Genomic DNA, 24,076 nt, shown 5'->3' with positions numbered 1-24,076 from the left:
GAGTGTGTGTCTATTTGTGAGTGTGTTTGAGGCTTTTGTGTGTATGTCTCTGTGGACTCACCCAGGCAGAGTGACATAGGTGGTGCCTACAGGAACAATCTCCATTGACTTGCCCCAGAACTTGTTTTTCCACCTCATGTCTGAAGGCATCAATCACAGAACATACAAAAAGGATGAAAGCTTTAAAGAGGTCCAGACAGTAGCCTGGGGCTTGTGAATGGGCCTATCAATATTTAGCAGAGAAGCAACACGTTCACCTACCTTGCCAAAACAAAAAATTCTTAGACTCAGCTTGGCACGCTGATACTGGTGGGTGATGACTGACCTGAGAGGACACACAGAGAGGAAAGCACAGAGGGAGAAATGTCAGCTAACGTTGGTTAAACCATGCAAATCATTACATACCGGAGACAAGGAATCTGTACCTGTTCTGCCACAAAGCGGAATCCCTTGTCTGGCCGGTCACACTCGTAGGTCTCTCCCAGCACTGGGTTAAAAGGCTTTCCTCCGGCTCTGTGGTGGCTGGATGCATAGCCAGAAACTGCAAACGTGGCAATGTAAACCTGCATACAGTTCAAACACATCACAGCTCATTGTGTTTGATATGGATAATTAAACATGAGCAACTCTTGGAGCTTTAAGTGCACTTTAAGTGCTCCGCACAGCACATTATCTCCAAATCGAATTGGAGGTCGTGAGGACTTAGTGGAGTTTGTGCCAAACTGCCCTTTTGATAAGCTCCTTAGAAACCAATCATCGTGGGTGAAATTCCGTTTCAATTTTTTTTTTTCCAGGAAGTTATCATTTCTTCCATTTGAGTGTACCAGACTGGAAGATCGCCCCACATAATGTTGGGACGGAAGTTCTTGTGAAAGGCAGCACTGGCACAGAGAAAGGAGCTCTCAACATCACGTCCACAAGCTGAAGAGAGATGTTGACCAGGGTAGCTGCTCTCCCCATGCCATGCCAAGACAAACAAACCACACACCACTAACAACATGGGTGATGCGGAAGACAAGATGCAGAAGCTAGGGCTGGGCCGGCGTAGATTGTGGGGGATGTGTGTCTGTGTTACTAATGCACAACTGTGGATTGATGGGCCAATTCCCCTGCTGGTGATGCACCGCGGTGAGGCAGAGAAACCATTCAATCATTTTTACAATTTATTTACTGCACCTGTGCACGTCCTTGTTCTCTGATGTATGCCATTGATCATACACATGACGCCAACGTCTTTCTTTAACTGACAAACTCCCCTCTGCTTTTAGTGTTCGGGAGAATGGGCCATTATGCAGTTCAGTGTTTTGCAGTTTTTGACATGACCGAGTGTGTGTGTTTTCTGAAAAGGGTTACGTTTCACTCAGTTTGCTATTGTGCTTGTTATGTTGTCCTATCTGTATTATCGAAGAGGGTCCTGTTTTCTCAAACACACTGCTGCATGCTACCACACATGTTCCTTTCTCACCATGCGTTCAAAGGGGTCTTGTGTGCTGGCGGCTTTGTCCAGAAGCTCGCTGTACTCCAGCTCCTCACACAGTCTCTGCAGGGTGTTAAGGGGCTCGTTCAGTTGCACGGGCATGGCCACCTTGGAAAGGTCCTTGCCAATGTTATTTTTCAAGATGTTCCACAGGCTGACGGTGCTGGTGTCGGGGCTGGGCGCTGGGAGACGAGACCGCCGCTGGCTCACACAGGCGCCGTTCTCCACACAGCCTGACGGGAAAGAGGTCAAAGGCGGAGGAGGTCAGAGGTCATGTTCCAAGAGATTGCGTGGTGAAATAAAGTGAGCCACAAGAAAAGCACCTAAGTTTGGTCTCTCGCTTTCTGTCTCGTTGCTGAAGTTGTCCATGGAGATGTTGTCGCTTATGTCGCTGATGTATGAGTCATCCTCCGAGGCCTGAAGAACATGAGGTGTTATTACAGCAGATCAGCCGACAGGTAAAATACACCTTTCAATACCACCCACCTACACGCACTGGGCACTAGGATGCTGGCAAGTCTCTTTCAACTTCCTGTCACAACATAGGGGATGTGGGGAGACTGGGGGGGGGGGGGGGGGGGGCACAACATTCCCTCAGGAGCCCCGGACACATTGGCACCACCTCTCCTCACAGAGGTATTTTTAGATGGGAGTAATTAACTTTATTTTCACATTTCTTCTGCTGGAGCGCCTTCCTGATCCGGCCAGGAAATACGCAGAGAGGCAGAGGAGGAGCAGGGAGTTACAGGAGGAACATTTAGTCTGAGACACGCATCAGACTTAATGAGACACCTCCACATGATTTTGGTTCAACAGCATGTTCTTTTTTCTTCTTACAGTCTGTGTGCTGGAAGTGGAAGTCTATGGTTAGAGGGGGTGTCTATCTTTGGAGGCAAAGGCATATGCAAGGGCAGATGTGTCTGACAGTGCCAGCTCCAGCTCCCCTTCTCGCAGGCTAATCACTTGACATTTTAAGACAACAAGGTGTCCTGGCGGCTGCACGCTCATAACCTATCGTGACTCATAACCTTGACCCCTTCCTTTCAGTCAAACAGAATGAGTACCGACCTCATTCTCAGAAGAGCTGGCTGACAGCAGAACTTCTTGTGCATCGAAGAACTCAGAATCTGTGATGGATGCTCTGCTCTCATTGGAGAGCTGATGAACAAGGGGGCGGGAAGTATCCGTTGAGTCTTGTTCCTAGGAGACAAGATGTCAATCAGGTTTATGTTCAGAGCAATTCAACTAAATAAAAAGAGGATTAAAAGAGAGACAAACAAAATAATACCATAGGTTTAAAGACTTTGCATAATTAGCTAATATGGAATCATCCCACACAACCGTTTGAGACATTTGTCTGGCAACTCATAAAGATAAATAAAACACAACTGGCCGAAAGAACACAAAGAAACCAAAGTCAACAGGCAAAGTGTGATACTAAGAGGTTGGATGTATTGCGTGCACGTTGATTATTTGACGCCTCAATTAGGGGATAGCTTATCTCAGAGGACAGGCCTCAGGACAACAAACCCAACCTGTGTGTTGAAGAGACGTCCGGGGACTTGATTAACCAGATCAGTTTGTGCTTTCACATCAGCACGTCTGATGAACCAAACGAAAGTGATTCCTCTAAGGGAATTAAATCTGCCCTGGGAGGAAAACTGCTCTACTTAACTGTTGACGGAAGGATGTTTTACATTTAAAACAACAAACATTTATACTTTGTGATGAGTGGGAGATATTATCATCAGCGAGAAGAGAACCAGGGGAGGGCGGTTCTCTACAATCTTCCAAGGCATGACGACAAGAATGATAAAAATGATCATGAGGGTGATTATGATGATAATGGGGAAGGGTGCTATCATCATGCATTTCCTACACCCACCTGTAGGGAATCTGAGAGGTTCATATGGACAGTGGGCTCTACGAGGCGTGACTCAGCATGAATCTTGCACATACGTTCTCTCAGATCAGAGTTCTGGGCTATGGCCTGGAAAAACAACCAGTGTTCAGATGGATTGCTTGAGGCCAACAAAAAATGTCCACCCACAACCTCATCATACAACTACCCAACATAAGCCCACAAAACTGCTGCATTTGTGTGTGAACATACTCCCTCTTTACACCTGCTTTGTGAAGTAAACAAACTTTTTTTATCCACTTTTTAAAACACAGTTAAAAATCACTTAGAAAGCTCAAAATAGCAGTAGGCACAGATTTGATGAGATATAATGAACGTTTCCTATGACCTCAGAAAAATGTATCGCAACCAGCTAAAAAAGAAGACACTGCTAATGTGAAAGGTGAACATCCTCAAAAACCTTGAAAAGTGAACAGCGATAGAATTTCGTTATGTGTAACAATAATTGGTATGAGGAAAGGTTCTACTCATTTGAGGGTGTACATAAATACAGTCAACTGTAAAACATTACCAGGTTACCTACAGACCCCCCCCCCCCCCCCCCCCCTTGTGGGAAGCACAAACCAGCATGAAAGTAAGTGTCTTTCAGGCACACTGGAAGCAGACTCTGGGCAGGAGGAGGGAAGCCAGCAAGGACAGAGCTGTGTGTCTGCTCTTTGTTCAGGTGGGCTCAAATCACTCCACCCACACACCAAGATCCAGTAATCCACAGAGAGGTTTGTCAGCAGCCTTGCACTGGTGTGTCACATTTGACAACGAATGTGGGAGGACAAGGTGTTAGGGAGCCCTTTCAAGTCAGACGGAGAGTACAGCGACTAAAGGCCAACGCTTTATTTTCTTTAACTGAAAAGCTAGCTGAGAACAGAGCGGTGGTTTACGTGTGTGTGTTGGTGAGTGCGTGTGTGTGTGCGTGAGTGAGTGTTTTCTTGGTACTTACAGAGGTCAGCGCGTTTTTCAGTCCCAGGATCTGTGGGGAGGTAGGGGGGCAGGTGTCGTTGTCCAGCACTTGTTTTAACCTCTCCCTCTCTGCAGTAAGAGAGCTAAGAGCTGCCTTCATAGTGCTGTGCACTATTAGGAGAGAGACAGATTGAGAGAGGCAAAAAAAGAGAGAAAGAGAACGAGTAAAATAGAGAGGGAGAAAGAGAGTGAGAGAGAAAGAAACCGATAATGAGATAGCAAGCAAGAAAAAGAGAAAAGGGAGAAAACTAAGAGATCATCATCGTCAACTTTCGTCAAGTTCCTTCTCCAGACTATCGAGCCTAGTATCTTACAGTACCTCAGCAGGTTATTACTGAGGTTGGTATGACAGGGATGACCTTGGGCTTCCTGTCTGTCCATCACAGCTAATCATCCTTCCCTTATTCCCTCCATTCTCGAGTAGTAGAGCTCTTAAATCCTCATTGTGATTGGACCAGAAATGCTCTGCATGCATTATATGGAATCAATCTGAGACAAAGTGGCATTCTCTCATATCTGGGGAATTAGCTATTTTCATATTATCCGAGTTGATGTTTTAAATGAAAGAGTAGATATCCATTATTTGTTCCATTCAGCCATTACAGTAAAAAAAACACAACATAAAAATTCATTGGGTTCATTCTAAAGGCATTCTGGCCTCAGGAATAGAGAAAGAAATGGTCCTGGTGACACTCCTTCAGAGTAATGATCTATTTACTGAGTTTTTAACAGGCATTGCTTGCCAGCCCTGCAGGTTTATGAGCCTAAAACTTACTCACTTAGCAACGCTTCCAGTAGAAAGGTGAAGAAGCCACATCCTAGAATTCTAATGAGTAGAACGTGTGACAAACTACAAGTAATTAGCAGCTGTCACACCTTCTTGAACGTAAGCTCCATTCATTAATAACAACACTGTTCGTAATCTTACTTGCAAATAAGGCAAACTGGGTACACAGGCAGACTTCGGAGAGAGAGAAGGAACTTTGACGGAGCTGAGTTCTCCAGGAAAACCAGACAGACAGTCAAAAACATGACTGTCACATCCAATCAGGATCAAACCCACTCCAATTAAAATGGCCAGCTCGCTATGACGTTTTAATGACTCACAGTTGCTGGCAACACGACAGAAGTCTTCCTGCAGCTTGGCTACATCGATTGGGGAGTCCAGGGGTTCTGCGTAGGTCTTCTCGTTCCCCAGAGCTGCTGTGGAGAGGTTGGGGTTGGAGGCGTGCAGGCGGATGGAGCCTGAGGAGATGCAGCTGGGCACCTGGGAAATGTCAGGAGAAGAGAAGGCAAGGAAATGAGTAGAGTAGTCGAGAATGATAAAGGAGGAACATCGGAAGGAGGGAATTGTGTGCAGAGTTTGGAGTGAGCTGACTGAAAGCATCTCTATGCTTCACTTCCTCTACCTGGAGAGTTGATTTGGCATCTTTGTTGTAGTTTTTTACACGCCATTTTCTTGGAGCTCTTTTTTCCTTTTTGGGGCTGTCATACGTAGAAGCCTTTAGAACGTAGAGAAAAAATACAAACAATGATTCTATTATGATCCTTGAAGAAATGTGTCTTGCAGGCTGACAGAGAAAAGATTCAGGTCTATCTTTGGCTGTGGACTGACAAGGAAGATATTACAAAACCACCTAAATGGTGTAAAAATATATTCCTGTCAAACTGAACTAAAGACAATTTGTTCTAAGAATACCAAGATTACCTGGACAACGTGCCTGGAGTATTTACAACCTAAAATCAGTTTTCCAGTATCAGAGTTATAAGATGAAACCTTGAACGAGGATTGTATGTGTCCAAACACAACCTACATGAATGATATTCATGTAGTATGTGGGTTTGACCCTGTGGTGTTACATAATAGAACCAGAGGGGTTGCATAAGATCAGAGTGGATGGAGGGGGGGGGGGGGGGGGGTTGCAGAAGGCTCACCTGCAGGGCATTGATGGCCGGAGCTGAGTATGTACGATGGAGGACCTCCATACTCTGCAGCAGGTGGTTGAGCTCCAGCAGGTAGGACTCACACAATGACAGGTCTGGAGAGATAGAGGGAGGGGGGAGGGGGGGGGAGAGAGAGAGAGTCAGGGAGAGAAAAACCGAGATAGAAAGACAGGGGGAAAGAGAGAGAGACAGAGGTAGGAGAATCAGAGACAGAGATATCGTAGACGTGCAAAGGAAGGGAGAAAATCAAAGTTAAAGGGGGTCAAGTGAGTGCGTGAGTGATCTGCATGAGTAAAGCTGCTGAAAGACCATCATTTACCTTTGGAGCATTTGTCCATGTCATTGGAGGACTGGAGCCAGGCGGCGACCTTGGACTGACTGGTGCTGTTGACTGGGAAGGAGCCTGGCGCAGGGGCTGAACCCTGTCTGGCTATAGAGGCACCCTGGACCACACATAACATGTTAAGCACCCTCAAATTAAACCATACATAATCCTACACTCAATATACTACATAGGGCACTTAGAAATAGTACACAGGATACTAAGAAAGACAACGCACAAACAGACAATTATAGATAACGGTGACAGCACTTTTTCAATACTAGAGAGGGTACAATTTCTGGGGAAAATGTAGGGTGTGCTTGCTTGCGTCGGTTGCACAGGGGTCCGTTTTTGAATGACATTTTTACAACTGATATTTCTGTATATTTTATATAAAAATGCATACTTATTATTTATAAAGATTACATAGATTTAAAAGCATTTTTTTGTGCTGCTCGTTTACAACTGAAAATACGAGTGAAGTGTAGAATTAAATATGATGTCTTCTCATTTCCCCTGCAAGAGGCAGCCTCATAGCTGAATCAAAACGAATAAATTTGGCAGAGCGGTGTAAAAATGGACCTAATATCTATGACTTAAACGTCCTTTTAAGTTTTCCCTTCTCGTGATATTTTCAGGCATTTAGCCTACTCATATTGCATTCATTAATAAAGAACCCCCTTTGAAGATTATTCTACGACGTTATCGGCAGTAGAAGATGGAATCGTGATTCAAACAGTACCATCTGCTAACTGAAAATATGCCCCCAAAAACGTAAATAAACTTGACATTTATTTAGTGGAAAATCGCTCATTCATAAAAAGATCACTGGTAGCGATCATTGTCAGTAACAAGGCAAAATGCGATATAGCCCTGTGTGGAGAAGCTGCCCAGGTAAATTGTACTAGGCCGCTACTACAACAAGACTAGCTACTGCTGTGTTCGTCTTGGTAGCGATTGCGAGCGAGGTGAAGTTAGTTTCATATTCGACATTCGACATTCGTCTCACATTCGGAAAACGCTACTTTGCAGCGTCAAGTTAGGGACCGGGTGAAAATTACCCATACCATTTTGAAAAATTATGACTTTTATAATGATTTTATGACTATAAAACCTCAAACAAACAGCAGAGTATTCCAACAATGTCTGGTATACTTCCACAGCCTTTAATTTTTCAATAATGTTTTTAAAAGAATGATAGAAAATCGCTAATCTCTGAAAATAGCATGAAATCCTTGCTAATCTCAATATCTTTTTCAAACTTGTGTCAAAAAATCTCAAATATACACCATATTATTCTAATAATGTCTGGCCTACTTCCACACCCTTTACTTTTTCAATAAAACTTTTTTTTAAATGATAGAAAATCGCTATTCTCTGAAAATAGCATGAAATCCTTGCTAATCTCAATATCTTTTTCAAATTTGTATCAAAAAATCTCAAATATACACCAGATTATTCTACTAATGTCTGGCCTACTTCCACACCCTTTACCTTTTCAATAAAACTTTTTTAAATGATAGAAAATCGCTAATCTCTGAAAATAGCATGAAATCCTCGCTAATCTCAATATATTTTTCAAACTTGTGTCAAAAAATCTCAAATATACACCAGATTATTCTAATAATGTCTGGCCTACTTCCACACCCTTTACTTTTTCAATAATGTTTTTAAAAGAATGATAGAAAATCGCTAATCTCTGAAAATAGCATGAAATCCTTGCTAATCTCAATATCTTTTTCAAATTTGTGTCAAAAAATCTCAAATATACACCAGATTATTCTAATAATGTCTGGCCTAATTCCACACCCTTTAATTTTTCAATAAAACTTTTTTTTAAATGATAGAAAATCGCTAATCTCTGAAAATAGCATGAAATCCTTGCTAATCTCAATATCTTTTTCAAATTTGTATCAAAAAATCTCAAATATACACCAGATTATTCTAATAATGTCTGGCCTACTTCCACACCCTTTACTTTTTCAATAAAACTTTTTTTTAAATGATAGAAAATCGCTAATCTCTGAAAATAGCATGAAATCCTTGCTAATCTCAATATCTTTTTCAAACTTGTCAAAAAATCTCAAATATACACCAGATTATTCTAATAATGTCTGGCCTACTTCCACACCCTTTACTTTTTCAATAATGATTTTAAAAGAATGATAGAAAATCGCCAATCTCTGAAAATAGCATGAAATCCTCGCTAATCTCAATATCTTTTTCAAACTTGTGTCAAAAAATCTCAAATATACACCAGATTATTCTAGTAATGTCTGGCCTACTTCCACACCCTTTACTTTTTCAATAATGGTTTTAAAAGAATGATAGAAAATCGCTAATCTCTGAAAATAGCATGAAATCCTCGCTAATCTCAATATCTTTTTCAAATTTGTGTCAAAAAATCTCAAATATAACACCAGATTATTCTAATAATGTCTGGCCTACTTCCACACCCTTTACTTTTTCAATAAAACTTTAAAAAAATGATAGAAAATCGCTAATCTCTGAAAATAGCATGAAATCCTCGCTAATATCAATATATTTTTCAAACTTGTGTCAAAAAATCTCAAATATACACCAAATTATTCTAATAATGTCTGGCCTACTTCCACACTTTTTACTTTTTCAATAATGTTTTTAAAAGAATGATAGAAAATCGCTAATCTCTGAAAATAGCATGAAATCCTTGCTAATCTCAATATCTTTTTCAAATATGTGTCAAAAAATCTCAAATATACACCAGATTATTCTAATAATGTCTGGCCTACTTCCACACCCTTTACTTTTTCAATAAAACTTTTTTTTAAATGATAGAAAATCGCTAATCTATGAAAATAGCATGAAATCCTCGCTAATCTCAATATATTTTTCAAACTTGTCAAAAAATCTCAAATATACACCAGATTATTCTAATAATGTCTGGCCTACTTCCACACCCTTTACTTTTTCAATAATGGTTTTAAAAGAATGATAGAAAATCGCTAATCTCTGAAAATAGCATGAAATCCTCGCTAATCTCAATATCTTTTTCAAACTTGTGTCAAAAAATCTCAAATATACACCAGATTATTCTAGTAATGTCTGGCCTACTTCCACACCCTTTACTTTTTCAATAATGGTTTTAAAAGAATGATAGAAAATCGCTAATCTATGAAAATAGCATGAAATCCTCACTAATCTCAATATCTTTTTCAAATTTGTGTCAAAAAATCTCAAATATACACCAGATTATTCTAATAATGTCTGACCTACTTCCACACCCTTTACCTTTCCAATAAAGTTTTGAATAAAATTCAAATTAATCGCTAATCTATGAAAATAGCATTAAATCTTCACTAATCTCAATATCTTTTTCAAATTTGTGTCAAAAAATCTCAAATATACACCAGATTATTCTAATAATGTCTGGCCTACTTCCACACCCTTTACTTTTTCAATTAAACTTTTTTTAAAATGATAGAAAATCGCTAATCTCTGAAAATAGCATGAAATCCTTGCTAATCTCAATATATTTTTCAAACTTGTGTCAAAAAATCTCAAATATACACCAGATTATTCAAATAATGTCTGGCCTACTTCCACACCCTTTACCTTTTCAATAAAACTTTTTTTTAAATGATAGAAAATCGCTAATCTCTGAAAATAGCATGAAATCCTTGCTAATATCAATATCTTTTTCAAATTTGTTTCAAAAAATCTCAAATATACACCAGATTATTCTAATGTCCGGTCTACTTCCACACCCTTTACTTTTTCAATAAAACTTTTTTAAAAATGATAGAAAATCGCTAATCTCTGAAAATAGCATGAAATCCACGCTAAACATCATAACTCTAATCTTTATTACTGTGGTATTAGTCATTTATTAAAACAAAGACATTATTTTTAGTGCAGGACATTTTCAGGCACTCCGTCTGTTGCAGGCAAGGCATTTCCAGTCTGTTTATGTTCTGGCGGCGTTGAACTCTCTGTGGGTCATGTCCAAGCACTCTGCATGATACCACCTCATGCATTCAGAGCATGCAATCTATATAATGTCAAGTAGAAGAGTATTAATGAGAGTAGCAATTGTTGTTCATTCAGACGTCAAAGGATTATTCCAAACACTATTCACTGAATAAAAACTGTGTTTAAGATATAGCAAAACTGTTCATGACTATGGGATTAACATCATCCAATTTCAAAAGACTAGTTATACTTTCTCATTACAAGCTATGCAATTTGTAATACTGTAGTCTGACCTTCATGCCAGAGGGAGATATGTTGCCATTATCACTGTATGTTTAGCCTGGTCTTTATTGTTTTTAAAGTATGTAGAGACTCTCCAATCATCTGGTTGCTTTGTAGTTACACATTTCTAGACTAAACTGATAGTTATGCAGTTCCAGTCACATTTAGTAATTTAGCAGACGCTCTTATCCAGAGTGACTTACAGTAAGTACAGGGACATTCTCCCCAAGGCCAGTAGGGTGAAGTGCCTTGCCCAAGGACACAACGTCATTTGGCACGGCCGGGAATCGAACCAGCAACATTCTGATTACTAGCCCGATTCCCTAAACGCTCAGCCACTTGACTCCCTTGACAATTTCTTTCACACTCTTCTTTCATTGGCTCCCTTGCATAGACCTGGTGCGCGCGTGTGTGTTTGCGTCATCAACCCTAGTTGAATCTCTGGTTCTGGTGTCGTAAAAACTCAACCATATAGGTGTCAAGCAAATGGTCACCAGAGTTTGCGTCTCCATCTAGCCCTTGTCACACAGTATCTCTTTAAAACAAACAAAACCCCCCTTAGTCCTCAGCCCCAAGATAAGGGTCTTGTGTGTGTACCCAGAGTTCAGATTTGGGGGTAGGCCTCTCTTTGCACACAAGGAATGCTGAACACAGTATCATTTTATACAGAATAAAAAAGTTACATCTTCAATTTTTCTGACAGGCAGACACTCCATGTGATGGGGTGTGTGGAGGGGTTACATCAGAGTAATCTTACACATACCTCTCTCTCTCTCTCTCTCTCTCTCTCTCTCTCTCAGTATTGACTGGATTCAAAATATTCCTTACATATAAAGTGTTTTACCTAAGACTTGACAGCTGAGACTGTCAATGGAACCGTTGTGGTGGATGTGATCCTGTCTTCTTGTATGAAATGATTACTCGTCTTCTATTAGCGAGGATTTCATGCCATTTTCATAGATTAGCGATTTTATATCATTTTTAAAAAAGTTTTATTAAAAAAGTAAAGGGTGTGGAAGTAGGCCAGACATTATTAGAATAATCTGGTGTATATTTGAGATTTTTTGACACAAGTTTGAAAAAGATATTGAAATTAGCAAGGATTTCATGCTATTTTCATATATTGGCGATTAATTTGAATTTTATTCAAAACTTTATTGAAAAAGTAAAGGGTGTGGAAGTAGGCCAGACATTATTAGAATAATCTGGTTTGTATTTGAGATTTTTTTAAACAAGTTTGAAAAAGATATTGAGATTAGCGAGGATTTCATGCTATTTTCATAGATTAGCGATTTTCTATAATTTTTTTAAAAACAATATTAAAAAAGTATAGGGTGTGGAAGTAGGCCAGACATTATTAGAATAATCTGGTGTATATTTGAGATTTTTTGACACAAGTTTGAAAAAGATATTGAGATTAGCGAGGATTTCATGCTATTTTCAGAGATTAGGGATTTTCTATCATTTAAAAAAAAGTTTTATTGAAAAAGTAAAGGGTGTGGAAGTAGGCCAGACATTATTAGAATAATCTGGTGTGTATTTGAGATTTTTTGAAACAAGTTTGAAAAAGATATTGAGATTAGCAAGGATTTCATGCTATTTTCATAGATTAGCGATTTTCTATCATTTTCTTAAAAACAATATTGAAAAAGTAAAGGGTGTGGAAGTAGGCCAGACATTATTAGAATAATCTGGTGTATATTTGAGATTTTTTGACACAAGTTTGAAAAAGATATTGAGATTAGCGAGGATTTCATGCTATTTTCAGAGATTAGCGATTTTCTATCATTTAAAAAAAGGTTTTATTGAAAAAGTAAAGGGTGTTGAAATAGGCCAGACATTATTAGAATAATATGGTGTGTATTTGAGATTTTTTTAAACAAGTTTGAAAAAGATATTGAAATTAGCGAGGATTTCATGCTATTTTCATAGATTAGCGATTTTCTATCATTTTTTAAAAAACATTATTGAAAAAGTAAAGGGTGTGGAAGTAGGCCAGACATTATTAGAATAATATGGTGTGTATTTCAGATTTTTTGAAACAAGTTTGAAAAAGATATTGAGATTAGCGAGGATTTCATGCTATTTTCATAGATTAGCGATTTTCGATCATTTTTTAAAAAACATTATTGAAAAAGTAAAGGGTGTGGAAGTAGGCCAGACATTATTAGAATAATCTGGTGTATATTTGAGATTTTTGAAACAAATCTGAAAAAGATATTGAGATTAGCAAGGATTTCATGCTATTTTCAGAGATTAGCGATTTTCTATCATTTAAAAAAAAGTTTTATTCAAAAAGTAAAGGGTGTGGAAGTAGGCCAGACATTATTAGAATAATCTGGTGTATATTTGAGATTTTTTGACACAAGTTTGAAAAAGATATTGAGATTAGCAAGGATTTCATGCTATTTTCAGAGATTAGCGATTTTATATCATTTTTTAAAAAGTTTTATTGAAAAAGTAAAGGGTGTGGAAGTAGGCCAGACATTATTAGAATAATCTGGCGTGTATTTGAGATTTTTTGAAACAAGTTTGAAAAAGATATTGAGATTAGCGAGGATTTCATGCTATTTTCATAGATTAGCGATTTTCTATCATTTTTAACCCTTGTGTTATCTTTGGGTCATTCTGACCCATCAGTCATTGTGACCCACCGTCGTATTGCGACAACTTTACCGCATACAAAAACAAAGTGAGTAATTTTCTTTTCACCGTTGGGCTGTCTCAGACCCCCCACATTGCGAAAGTTAAAAGAAAATGCTATTTATTTGTTTTTGTATTGGGTACAATTGGGTAAACACAACAATGGTTCGTTGTGAACCTTTGGGTCATGTGACCCAAAGGCAGCACAAGGGTTAAAAAAGTTTTATTGAAAAAGTAAAGGGTGTGGAAGTAGGCCAGACATTATTAGAATAATATGGTGTGTATTTGAGATTTTTTGAAACAAGTTTGAAAAAGATATTGAGATTAGCGAGGATTTCATGCTATTTTCATAGATTAGCGATTTTCTATCATTTTTTTTTAAGTTTTATTGAAAAAGTAAAGGGTGTGGAAGTAGGCCAGACATTATTAGAATAATCTTGTGTATATTTGAGATTTTTTTACACAAGTTTGAAAAAGATATTGAGATTAGCGAGGATTTCATGCTATTTTCAGAGATTAGCGATTTTCTATCATTCTTTTAAAACCATTATTGAAAAAGTAAAGGGTGTCGAACTAGGCCAGACATTATTAGAATAATCTGGTGTATATTTGAGATTATTGAAACAAATTTGAAAAAGATATTGAGATTAGCAAGGATCTCATGCTATTTTCAGAGATTAGCGATTTTCTATCATTTAAAAAAAAGTTTTATTGAAAAAGTAAAGGGTGTGGAAGTAGGCCAGACATTATTAGAATATTCTGGTGTATATTTGAGATTTTTTGACACCAGTTTGAAAAAGATATTGAGATTAGCAAGGATTTCATGCTATTTTCAGAGATTAGCGATTTTCTATCATTCTTTTAAAACCATTATTGAAAAATTAAAGGCTGTGGAAGTATACTAGACATTGTTGGAATACTCTGCTGTTTGTTTGAGGTTTTATAGTCATAAAATCATTATAAAAGTCATAATTTTTCAAAATGGTATGGGTAATTTTCACCCGGTCCCTAACTTGACGCTGCAAAGTAGCGTTTTCCGAATGTGAGACGAATGTCGAATGTCGAATATGAAACTAACTTCACCTCGGTGCAATAGCGTTGGTTGAATTCGATTTAACGTTCCGTTGTACGGTTTAGCCTGAAATTAATTATTTTCATGAACAGATGAACAAAGTTTAGGCTGTGGCAATGAAGTTAAGGTTAGTAGTTAGATAGATCTTTGATTTAAGTAAGGAGAGTGCCGAACATGTTCTGTCGCCGTTTGACTTCCTAAACAGCTGTGTCTCGCGTAGGCTACAGCGTTTCAGTGAGCAACACTGGTTTGAAACCACAGGTAATGATAATTTCACCCACAAATCGTTTACTTGTAATGTAATGTCATAATAAATCCTACAACGAAAATGTATTTGTGAGGAATGTTTATTTTAACGATTGAAAACAGATGCATCATAGACCACTGTAGTATGTGTTGCCCGGGCAACAGAGGCTAATGTCATGATGCTAATACTTCAGTGACATAGTAGACTACTGTTTCCGAAAGTAGATGTACTTCCTTAATAAAATCAGCTTATATTGTACATTACACGTCACAATTGTGTGTCATATCACAAAGTAAAATTAGTAAATAGTTATCACCCTGGCCTCTTTGCTTGTGGCGTTTCTGCAGCTGCCTTGCAGTAAAGCAGTTAGCTTAGCTATCTCCCAGAAGTTAACGAGCTGCTAAACTAATGTTCTGCTAGAGGTAGTCACGCGAGTTTTCGTGACTCTAGTGACGTTAGCTTCACTTTTCGCCACAAAAACTTAATTTCCACTTAAACCATGCAACGGAACGTAAATCCCAATAGAAGCAACTCAATCGCTACCAAGACGAAACTTTTGACACCTAGGTTGTCTATGTAGGCCAAATATTGACTGAGTTTTAGGGGGGCAAAAAGAATAATAAAAAGAATAAAAAAATACTAGAGAGGGTACAATTTCTGGAGAAATTGTAGGGTGTGCTTGCTTGCGTCGGTTGCACAGGGGTCCGTTTTTGAATGACATTTTTACAACTGATTTCTGTATATTTTATATGAAAATGCATACTTATTATTTATAAAGATTAAATAGATTTAAAAGCATTTTTTTTGCTGCTCATTTACAACTGAAAATACGAGTGAAGTGTAGAATGAAATAGATGTCTTCTCATTTCCCCTGCAAGAGGCAGCCTCATCGTTGAATCAAAACGAATAAATTTGGCAGACCGGTGTAAAAATGGACCTAATCTCTATGACTTAAACGTCATTTTAAGTTTTTCCCTTCTCGTGATATTTTCAGGCATGTAGCCTACTCATTGCATTCATTCATTAATAAAGAACCCCGTTTGAAGATTATTCTACGACGTTACCCGGCAGTAGAAGATGGAATCGCGATTCAGACAGTCCCATCTGCTAACTGAAAATATGCCCCCCAAAACTTAAATAAGCTTGACATTTATTTAGTGGAAAATCGCTCATTCATAAAAAGCTCACTGGTAGCGATCATTGTCAGTAACAACGCAAAATGCGATATAGCCCTGTGTGGAGAAGCTGCCCCGGTAAATTGTACTACTACGGTACAGTACTAGTAGACTACTGCTGTGTTCGTCTTGGTAGCGATTGCGTTGGTTGAATTGGATTTAACGTTCCGTTGTACGGTTTAGGCTGAAATTAATTATTTTCATGAACAGATTGACAACGTTTAGGCTGTGGCAATGAAGTTCAGGTTAGTAGTTAGATAGACTTTTGATTTAAGTAAGGGGAATGCCGAACATGTTCTGTCGCCGTTTGACTTCCTACAGCTGTGTACAGTACTGTAACCTAGATGTTTTTGTCTCGCGTAGGCTACAGCGTTGCAGTGAGCAACACTGGTTTGAAACCACAGGTAATGATCATTTCACCCACAAATCGTTTACTTGTAATGTAATGTCATAATAAATCCTACAACGAAAATGTATTTGTGAGGAATGTTTATTTAAAAGATTGAAAACAGATGCATCATAGACCACTGTAGTATGTGTTGCCCGGGCAACAGAGGCTAATGTCATGATGCTAATGCTTCAGTGAAATAGTAGACTACCGTTTCCAAAAGTAGATGTGGGCCTACTTCCTTAATAATATCAGCTAATATTGTACATTACATTTCATAATTGTGTTTCACATCACAAAGTAAAATGAGTAAATAGTTATCACCCTGGCCTCTTTGCTTGTGGCGTTCCTGCAGCTGCCTTGCAGTAAAGCTATAGTTAGCCTAGCTATCCCCCAAGTTAACAGATGTGAAACGAATGTTCTGCTACAGGTAGTCACGCGTGTTTTCGTGACGTTAGTGACGTAGTGACGTTAGTAACGTCAGTGACTGTGGCTAGCAAATTAGCCACCGTTAGCTTCACTTTTCGCAATTTCTACTTAAACCATGCAACGGAACGTAAATAAAAATACAACCAACGCAATCGCTACCAAGACGAACCTTTTGACACCGCCGTTGTGTATGTAGTCCAAATATTGACTGATCCTTAGGGGGGCGAAAATAAACAATAATAAATATATATGTGAGAGAACAAAGGTTGTGCTCTCGCCGAAGGCTTGAGCACACCCAAATATATATGTGAGAGAACAAAGGTTGTGCCCTTGCCGAAGGCAAAGCACACCCAATAATAATATATATGTGAGAGAACAAAGGTTGTGCTCTCGCCGAAGGCTTGAGCACACCCAATAATGCACTACATCTGTTTGAGAGAGGCTGTTTCAGGTGTAGTGCAGTGTGGTACCTTTCTCATAGCTGCCCCGTCAACCCTGCTGGGGGAGCCAGGGGGGGGGAAGTGGGGGTAGTAGAAGGCCTTCTCTTGGGGGTACATGGCAATCTCATTCTGACGATACAGCCGGTGGTGGCGCAGCTTAGACACCCATTCATCAAACACCTCCTGGGAATTGATCTATAAGGGACAGGGGGTGCGGGGTGGGGACAGAGACTGTAGTCAGTATCCACCTCAAGGACAGGCAAATAGAGGGGAAAATCCAAACAAGCTGCAGTCGGAGTGTTACTGTGATCCTTCTTCTTCTCTGTTCTACTTTCAGACACAGGCATAGATATATATAAAGGGTAGATGTCTCATCCGCATTGCCGGACAACGGAGTCGAACGTCCGCACATGGCGGCCATCTTGCTACAGTCAACTCGCTCACCCATAACATTGTGTTGATGCTCCATGTACTTTTGAAATGACAATAACTTGCTCAATTTTCAACCGATTTTGAAACGGTTTGGTTTGTTATCAACGTCAGAGATGTCGTTATGCCACTGCATACTTTTATTATATATATAAAAAAAAACATAATTATTCATAAGTATGCAGTGGCATAATGACATCTCTGACGTTGATAACAAACCAAACCCTTTCAAAATCGGTTGAAAATTGAGCAAGTTATTGTCATTTCAAAAGTACATGTAGCATCAACACAATGTTATGGGTGAGCGAGTTGACTGTAGCAAGATGGCCGCCATGTGCGTACATTCTAGACTCCGCCGTAAGACATCTAGTCTTTATATATATATCTATGGCCACAGGACTCTTTTAACCCTCGTGCTGCCTTCGGGTCACATGACCCAAAGGTTCATAACGAACCATCGTTGTGTTTACCCAATTTTACCCAATACAAAAACAAATAAAAATAATTTTCTTTTAACCTTCGCAATGTGGGGGGTCTGAGACAGCCCAACGGTTAAAAGAAAATGCTTCACTTTGTTTTTGTATGCGGTAAAGTTGTCGCAATACGACGGTGGGTCACAATGACTGATGGGTCAGAACGACCCGAAGATAACACAAGGGTTAAAGAAGAACTGTCCCCAGAATCAGAACAGACAATTATGACTCATAAAGGTCAGCTCTTTTATTGTTGTCGGCCGCGTTCTTTACCTTCAGGTGATAGATGTTCTCCTCCGCGTCGAGATCGATGCACTTGGCTTTCTTCTTAATGGCCATGACGGAGAGGCCCACGTCAATGCGACCGTGCAGCTTCCCCTTCTGAATCTGAGTCGGGGGAAGACAACACATTTACAACCCTCGACTTACAGTCCAGCGAAACCATGCTGCCCCATGTTGCTGTCGCACAGTTAGTAAACCCTGCTGCAGCCCAAAGATTACTGAGTCACTGTTTCCTCTATCTTTGACTGACTTGTATAACAACACTTCAGACAACCTTGACGTGTGTGTATGTTTGATTTACAGCCGCTCCAATAAAATCACCAAGTATATACAAGCCCCTCACCAACCAGGGAACCCGAAAGACACAGTATAGTTGTGATTAACATTTAAATAGATGTGGCTGGACTGAACAGGCACGGGGGCTTTTATAATGACAGCGCAATATCATCCAGATTTTCTAAATTAGTGAAGTGGCAGCACCTATCGTGTCTTTTGTCCTAGCTATCTCTGATTGGCAGTTCCTTCTAGACAAGAAGACATGAACCTTTGTACTCACGTCAGCGCCACACTTGGCATATTTCAGGATGCCCTTGTCCAGAAAAAAAAACCTCTGTAGAGACAAAAAGAGAGAGCGAGACAGTAAAGAGATACAGAGCAAGTGAGCGAGGGAGGGAGAGAGAGGAAAGAGAGAAAAGAGAGAATGAGAGAAAAGAAAGTGAGAGAGAGGGAGAAAGCAAAAGAGACAGAGAAAGAGAGATGATGGGGGTAAGAAACACATCATACTCGGCAAGCAGGCTCAAACACACCCTGACAGACAACTCGGATGGATAGTTTCCTGTGTTGTTAATATGCTACTAATGTCTGTACTCTGTGTAGTGTCTGTGACACATTGGTCATTCTCCCTGCCCTGTCTCTAGTCCAATGGTATCATTATTAATATCTTTCTTTCTCTTTTCTCTCTCTCTTCTTCCCCTCTCTCTCTCTCTTCCTCCCCTCTCTCTCTCTTCCTCAAACCCCCTCCTCCCCTCCCACAAACACACACTCACACACACACTGTCCGGCTTCTATCTAGTGTTTATGTCCTTGGCGTCACATCACTGGGAGTATTAAAACAGTGTGGGCTGAGAAAGTAAACTCACTGTGAGGTCCAGGCCCTGCCTCAGCCCTGACTGTGAACACAAGGACTGCATACAGAACACACTCCAAAGGCTGGGAATCCACGCACACTACTGACCAGCATGTCATCAGCTAATGCATCTTCCAGAAACACTGGGGAATGTCTAGTCAATGTCATCGCACAGGGAGCAACCCTTTTAGAGAGGGGGAGACACAAGGCATCGACCCAGGACATGCTCTGCGCTACTCTGAGAGGGGAAGCAATTCATCACATCATTCAATTAGTCTAAAACACAACTGACTGATGTCATCAGATTTCCCAGCAAGTTGAAGAAACTTAAAGGAAATATGGACTTGTAAACAGTACGCTGTGATTTGGGAATGGAATCGAGATGGGATTATAAACGCGTAAATCTTGTTAGTCTGAGGGCGAGAGAATGTGGGTGGTCTAGGGCTGAGTCTTATTCCTGAGGGCATGTGTGAAGCCTCATCTGGTGCTGCTGTACCTTGGGGGAAGTTTGGGGCCGGGTCTCATTCCTGAGAGCTTCCTACCTTGTGCCAGCCCTTCATGGGCCACTTCCTCCTCTTCAGCATGAAGCCCTCCTGCTTCTGAGGCTCCTGGACATTGGCAAGACCTCCTCGCAGGCCCTCCACAATCTCCCAGCTGTCCTGGGGGACACAAAAGGACACACACACATACACACAATGACTAGTCAACACACAGTCACTCCCCTCTCCTGAGGAGCTTGGAGAACATGATTAATGTGAACCACCAGCGTCATGCTCAAGGTCAGAGCAAGAACCATATTGAAATTCATAATTAGTGTGAAGTGCTATCTTTTAGACCCCCATCATCAGCCCCCCCCCCTCCCCCCACACACTCTAGGGAGAATCCTGCCCAGGAGGGGATGTTCCCCTCCCCCCCAGAGGCAGACATGGTTGGGTACTGGATCAGAAGGGCAGGCAGGGGTCGGGGGACACTCTAGGGTTGTGGCCTAGTCTGGTGTTGCTGACACAAGGTACTATTACCTCACCACCCCAGTCTTTAATCCCATCATCCACAACAACCAGGCCCTGGCTATACAAAAAAAAAAAAGATTTCTGAGAAAACAATCCCTAACATCCCCAACGACATGTCGCTTGACCATGATGGGGAAAGTAACAAATCAAATAATCTGCCAGTCTAAAGGGAGTCATCATTCCGCAGTACTGCTGGGAGACTGGGAGGGACACAGTTCCCATGCCAACATAATGAGCTTGATAATACGACCAAATGAGGAGATTAGGGATTATGTTCTAATATCCAGGTCAGTGTGTCCAGAGCAGGGAGAAGCTGGATCCCCTGTCTTCCCCTGTGCCAGGGTTGCCAGGTCTGTGTGACAATCAAAACCAATCAAAACCAGCCCAATTGCCAATCAAAACCAGCCCAATGGCCAATAAAACCATCCCAAAAACCAGCCCAATATCAGAACTCAAAATATGCCCCTGCCAAACCATATACACTGCTTTTAAAGTCCAACAGAATTGCTATCATTACCAAATGTTTAGTATGCCAGCCAGCATTAAAAGCAGTTTTCAGGAGGTTTTCTCAGGAGACTGAGAGCATTAGGCACATGTGCACACGCACAGTGCGTGTGTGGGCGTGTCCCATGTCCATGTGTGTACGTGCTGATCTGGAGTCAGTTTGGTAGGATTTGGGTATAAATAATTTCATTTAAAATATGGATTTTTAAGATATTCATGTAATATAGGATGCATGCTAAATAGGTCTACCCGAACCAGCGGACAAAAAATTCAACCCGCGGCAACACTTCAAAAGTATCCCAATTCCGCGGGAAAACCGCGGACCTGGCAACACTGCCCTGTGCACCATGGTCACACTTCCACCCGGCCTGCCAACACAAATCTCTCCACCATACAGCCGTAACCACAGGGCATTATGCAAAAACCATGGAGTGAGACCAGATCAACAACTTTTTACAGTCCATGGGGGTTTTATATGTATCGAATCCGGACACAAGCCTTTCATTTGGAACCTGTTCAATGGGCGAGATCGTAGTTATTATATTGTACAGTGACAATGATCTACTGTGTGAGAGTGTGATGCCAGCGTGATGTCAGCATGATGTCAGTATGATGCAGGTACATACATTGGCATGCAGTCCTAAGAGATCTGGGTCCAGTTCTAAGCAAAGTTGTTGATTTTGTCCCATTGGATAATTAAACATTAACGATTCAAAACGTGTGAGTCTGCTGGCAACCGATAAGGAGTCTGGAGGCAGTCCAGAAAGGTCTGGGCCTGAGGTTTACTGTATGTCTTTGTGTGTGTAAGTGTGTGTGTAAATCCTGGACCTTTGAGTGTGGATTTAATCTTTAAGCCTCACTACTGTAATCTCCACTGTTAAAGTGTATCTGCCAAAAATTGCCTGTTAAAGATAATGGGTGGTATTTCCTGCATAGCTAGTATCTACCTTTAGCAGCAGACCAGACGTGCAGGGCACAGAGAGAGAGAAAAAGAAGCAGAGGGGGATAGAGAGAGAGAAAGACAGAGAGAAACTAAAATGACGAGTCCCAAACATTTGTGATTGAAGTAATTGACCCTGGGTCATTCTCCTCTCATAACAGTTTGGATCTAAAGGTCTGGCAAAGAATTAAGCTGGCAATTTAAACACCATTGAGAGAAGCTAGCGGAGGAAACATGACAGAAAGGAGTATTGTGATGAAGGAGTCAGGTGGCTGAGCGGTGAGGGAATCGGGCTAGTAATCCGACTTACCTCGGGGGGAATGTCCCTGTACTTACTGTAAGTCGCTCTGGATAAGAGCGTCTGATAAATGACTAAATGTAATGTAAATGTAAGGAAACAACAGTACAACAACAACAAAAAAGTAACTCCATCTTGGCTTTGTTGCTGAAAAACGATCTGTCCATATGGAAGACAGCTGATCCGGAGGCCCAAGATTGTGTGCCGAGCCGTGTGTGATTGAGCTGGCTAATGTTTGTGACTGGAACATTCTACGGTGATGTAAAAGGCGGTGTGGCGTTACCTGTCGGCTGTCATGTTTGGAGGAGGAGCTGCTGTTGCTGCGGGAGGGAGAGGAGATCTTCTGAGACATGGCTGAGCTCCTCCCCTCTGGGCCCATTACCCAGCAGGCCGTGGGACTTTGCTTGGTCAGCGTGGAGTTGGCCTGGGGCCAATCAGGCACATCACCTCACTGCAGATAAAGAGAGAGAGGGGGGGGAGGGGAGAGGTTGAGAAAGATGAAAGGGGGAGGGGAGGTGAAGCACATTCAAAACTCAGAGAACCCATAAAGCTTTTCTGTTCTACTCACGAGGGAAAGTCTGAGTGCTTCTATATTCACTATTTATCCTTGTGTTTGAGTGTGTGCATAGTATACAGTATTCATACAAACAGTTAGTCCTGGAGAAGTAATTTGACTGGACAAGAGACATTCCATGAGTGCTGATGTATACAGCCCTGGGACTTTCAACTATAAATATATCACTCCGCTTTAGAGGTGTTCTAATGACCGTTAATTACATTTACAATTGTTATCCATCTTAGATGATTACAAACTTCGACCTGCAAAGATGAACATATTTTCACAAATAATATCTGAGTGCAATTACGAATGGTCGTCCATGATGCAAAATAGCTGCAGTAACATGTAGAGTAGACCTACACAAAGTAAGCTACTGTGCAGGAAAATGTTTGTGTTGCTTGGCAACAGTACAGGCTCGTTGCAGTAGTTGTCCACAATTATGTGTTGGCGGAGACAAATTAAGGAGTAAATAAACAAACAAATCATAAAGTGACTGTTGTCACTTATTACTGTTAACTAATAAACGACTGATGTATAAAAGCAATATCCCACTAGAGACCATGCTGTGAGCCATGCTGACACTCAATATAACAACACTCCCTCTCATTTGGCATTGCTTCATTTCATGTGTATGAGAATGAGTATATGTGTGTTGGACAAATAATAGGCCTTAGAACAGTGTAAGCCTACAATAGCATCTGATAGAATGATCCCCTTCATGGCTGGAAAAGAGCAACACTGTAGCCAGAGAGTGGGGTGATTTCATTAAAGGGCCATCAGACAGGACCGACTGCAGGCCTTTTAGGGGCGCCCTGGCATGTAAAACAATCAGCTCGACGATCTGTAAAGGTTACTTCGGGTTGTCAATGGATCTGGCAACGATGAGTCAAGTGTGGGATCTCGGTTTCATCAATTAAAATGAAGGGCCCGTTTTACAGTATCTCGCCACTCAGCATATTCCTCGCTAATGCAGTGTGAGTGACAGTGTTGTTGGGAGGTTGATAAACTGCCAGGCATGATCTGATTGTAAATCACAGTTTACAGACCACACAACAAGCCTTGCTTCTGCGGAAAGCACAAATGACATTGAATTGGTAATCTCCATAGAGACAGGATCCCAAGATTTTCCACTTGGTGATGTCACAGTTATTAGCAGCACACCTTTAACCTCATCACCATGATGTCAGCGGGCACTGGCTGTTCAGCT

The 24,076-nt window shown here is 40.6% G+C and overlaps 1 protein-coding gene across 2 annotated transcripts in view; it reads right to left on the bottom strand.

The window, feature by feature from the left end:
* Positions 1-24,076, bottom strand: part of osbpl3b (oxysterol binding protein-like 3b) — a 44,041-nt gene that overhangs the window by 2,845 nt on the left and 17,120 nt on the right. Inside the window, exons 2-18 of one of the 2 annotated variants that reach the window (XM_062466762.1) lie at positions 22,594-22,761; positions 20,101-20,217; positions 18,989-19,042; positions 18,424-18,537; positions 17,279-17,443; positions 6,619-6,742; positions 6,291-6,394; positions 5,765-5,857; positions 5,463-5,622; positions 4,336-4,466; positions 3,363-3,467; positions 2,546-2,677; positions 1,801-1,894; positions 1,466-1,710; positions 426-563; positions 262-325; positions 62-140 (exon numbers count right to left, since the gene is read on the bottom strand). In XM_062466762.1, coding sequence (XP_062322746.1) covers positions 62-140; positions 262-325; positions 426-563; positions 1,466-1,710; positions 1,801-1,894; positions 2,546-2,677; positions 3,363-3,467; positions 4,336-4,466; positions 5,463-5,622; positions 5,765-5,857; positions 6,291-6,394; positions 6,619-6,742; positions 17,279-17,443; positions 18,424-18,537; positions 18,989-19,042; positions 20,101-20,217; positions 22,594-22,689 — 2,015 coding nt within the window. In that variant the 5' untranslated portion in view covers positions 22,690-22,761. The remainder of the gene's footprint in view (positions 1-61; positions 141-261; positions 326-425; positions 564-1,465; positions 1,711-1,800; positions 1,895-2,545; positions 2,678-3,362; positions 3,468-4,335; positions 4,467-5,462; positions 5,623-5,764; positions 5,858-6,290; positions 6,395-6,618; positions 6,743-17,278; positions 17,444-18,423; positions 18,538-18,988; positions 19,043-20,100; positions 20,218-22,593; positions 22,762-24,076) is intronic. The other variant, XM_062466763.1, reaches the window with a different exon arrangement.

The sequence above is a fragment of the Osmerus eperlanus genome, chromosome 7 (genome assembly GCF_963692335.1).
Source record: "Osmerus eperlanus chromosome 7, fOsmEpe2.1, whole genome shotgun sequence".
In the NCBI taxonomy this organism is placed as follows: Eukaryota; Metazoa; Chordata; class Actinopteri; order Osmeriformes; family Osmeridae; genus Osmerus; species Osmerus eperlanus.
Note: the sequence above shows the minus strand (reverse complement) of the source record. Positions and strands in the feature narration are given on the sequence as shown.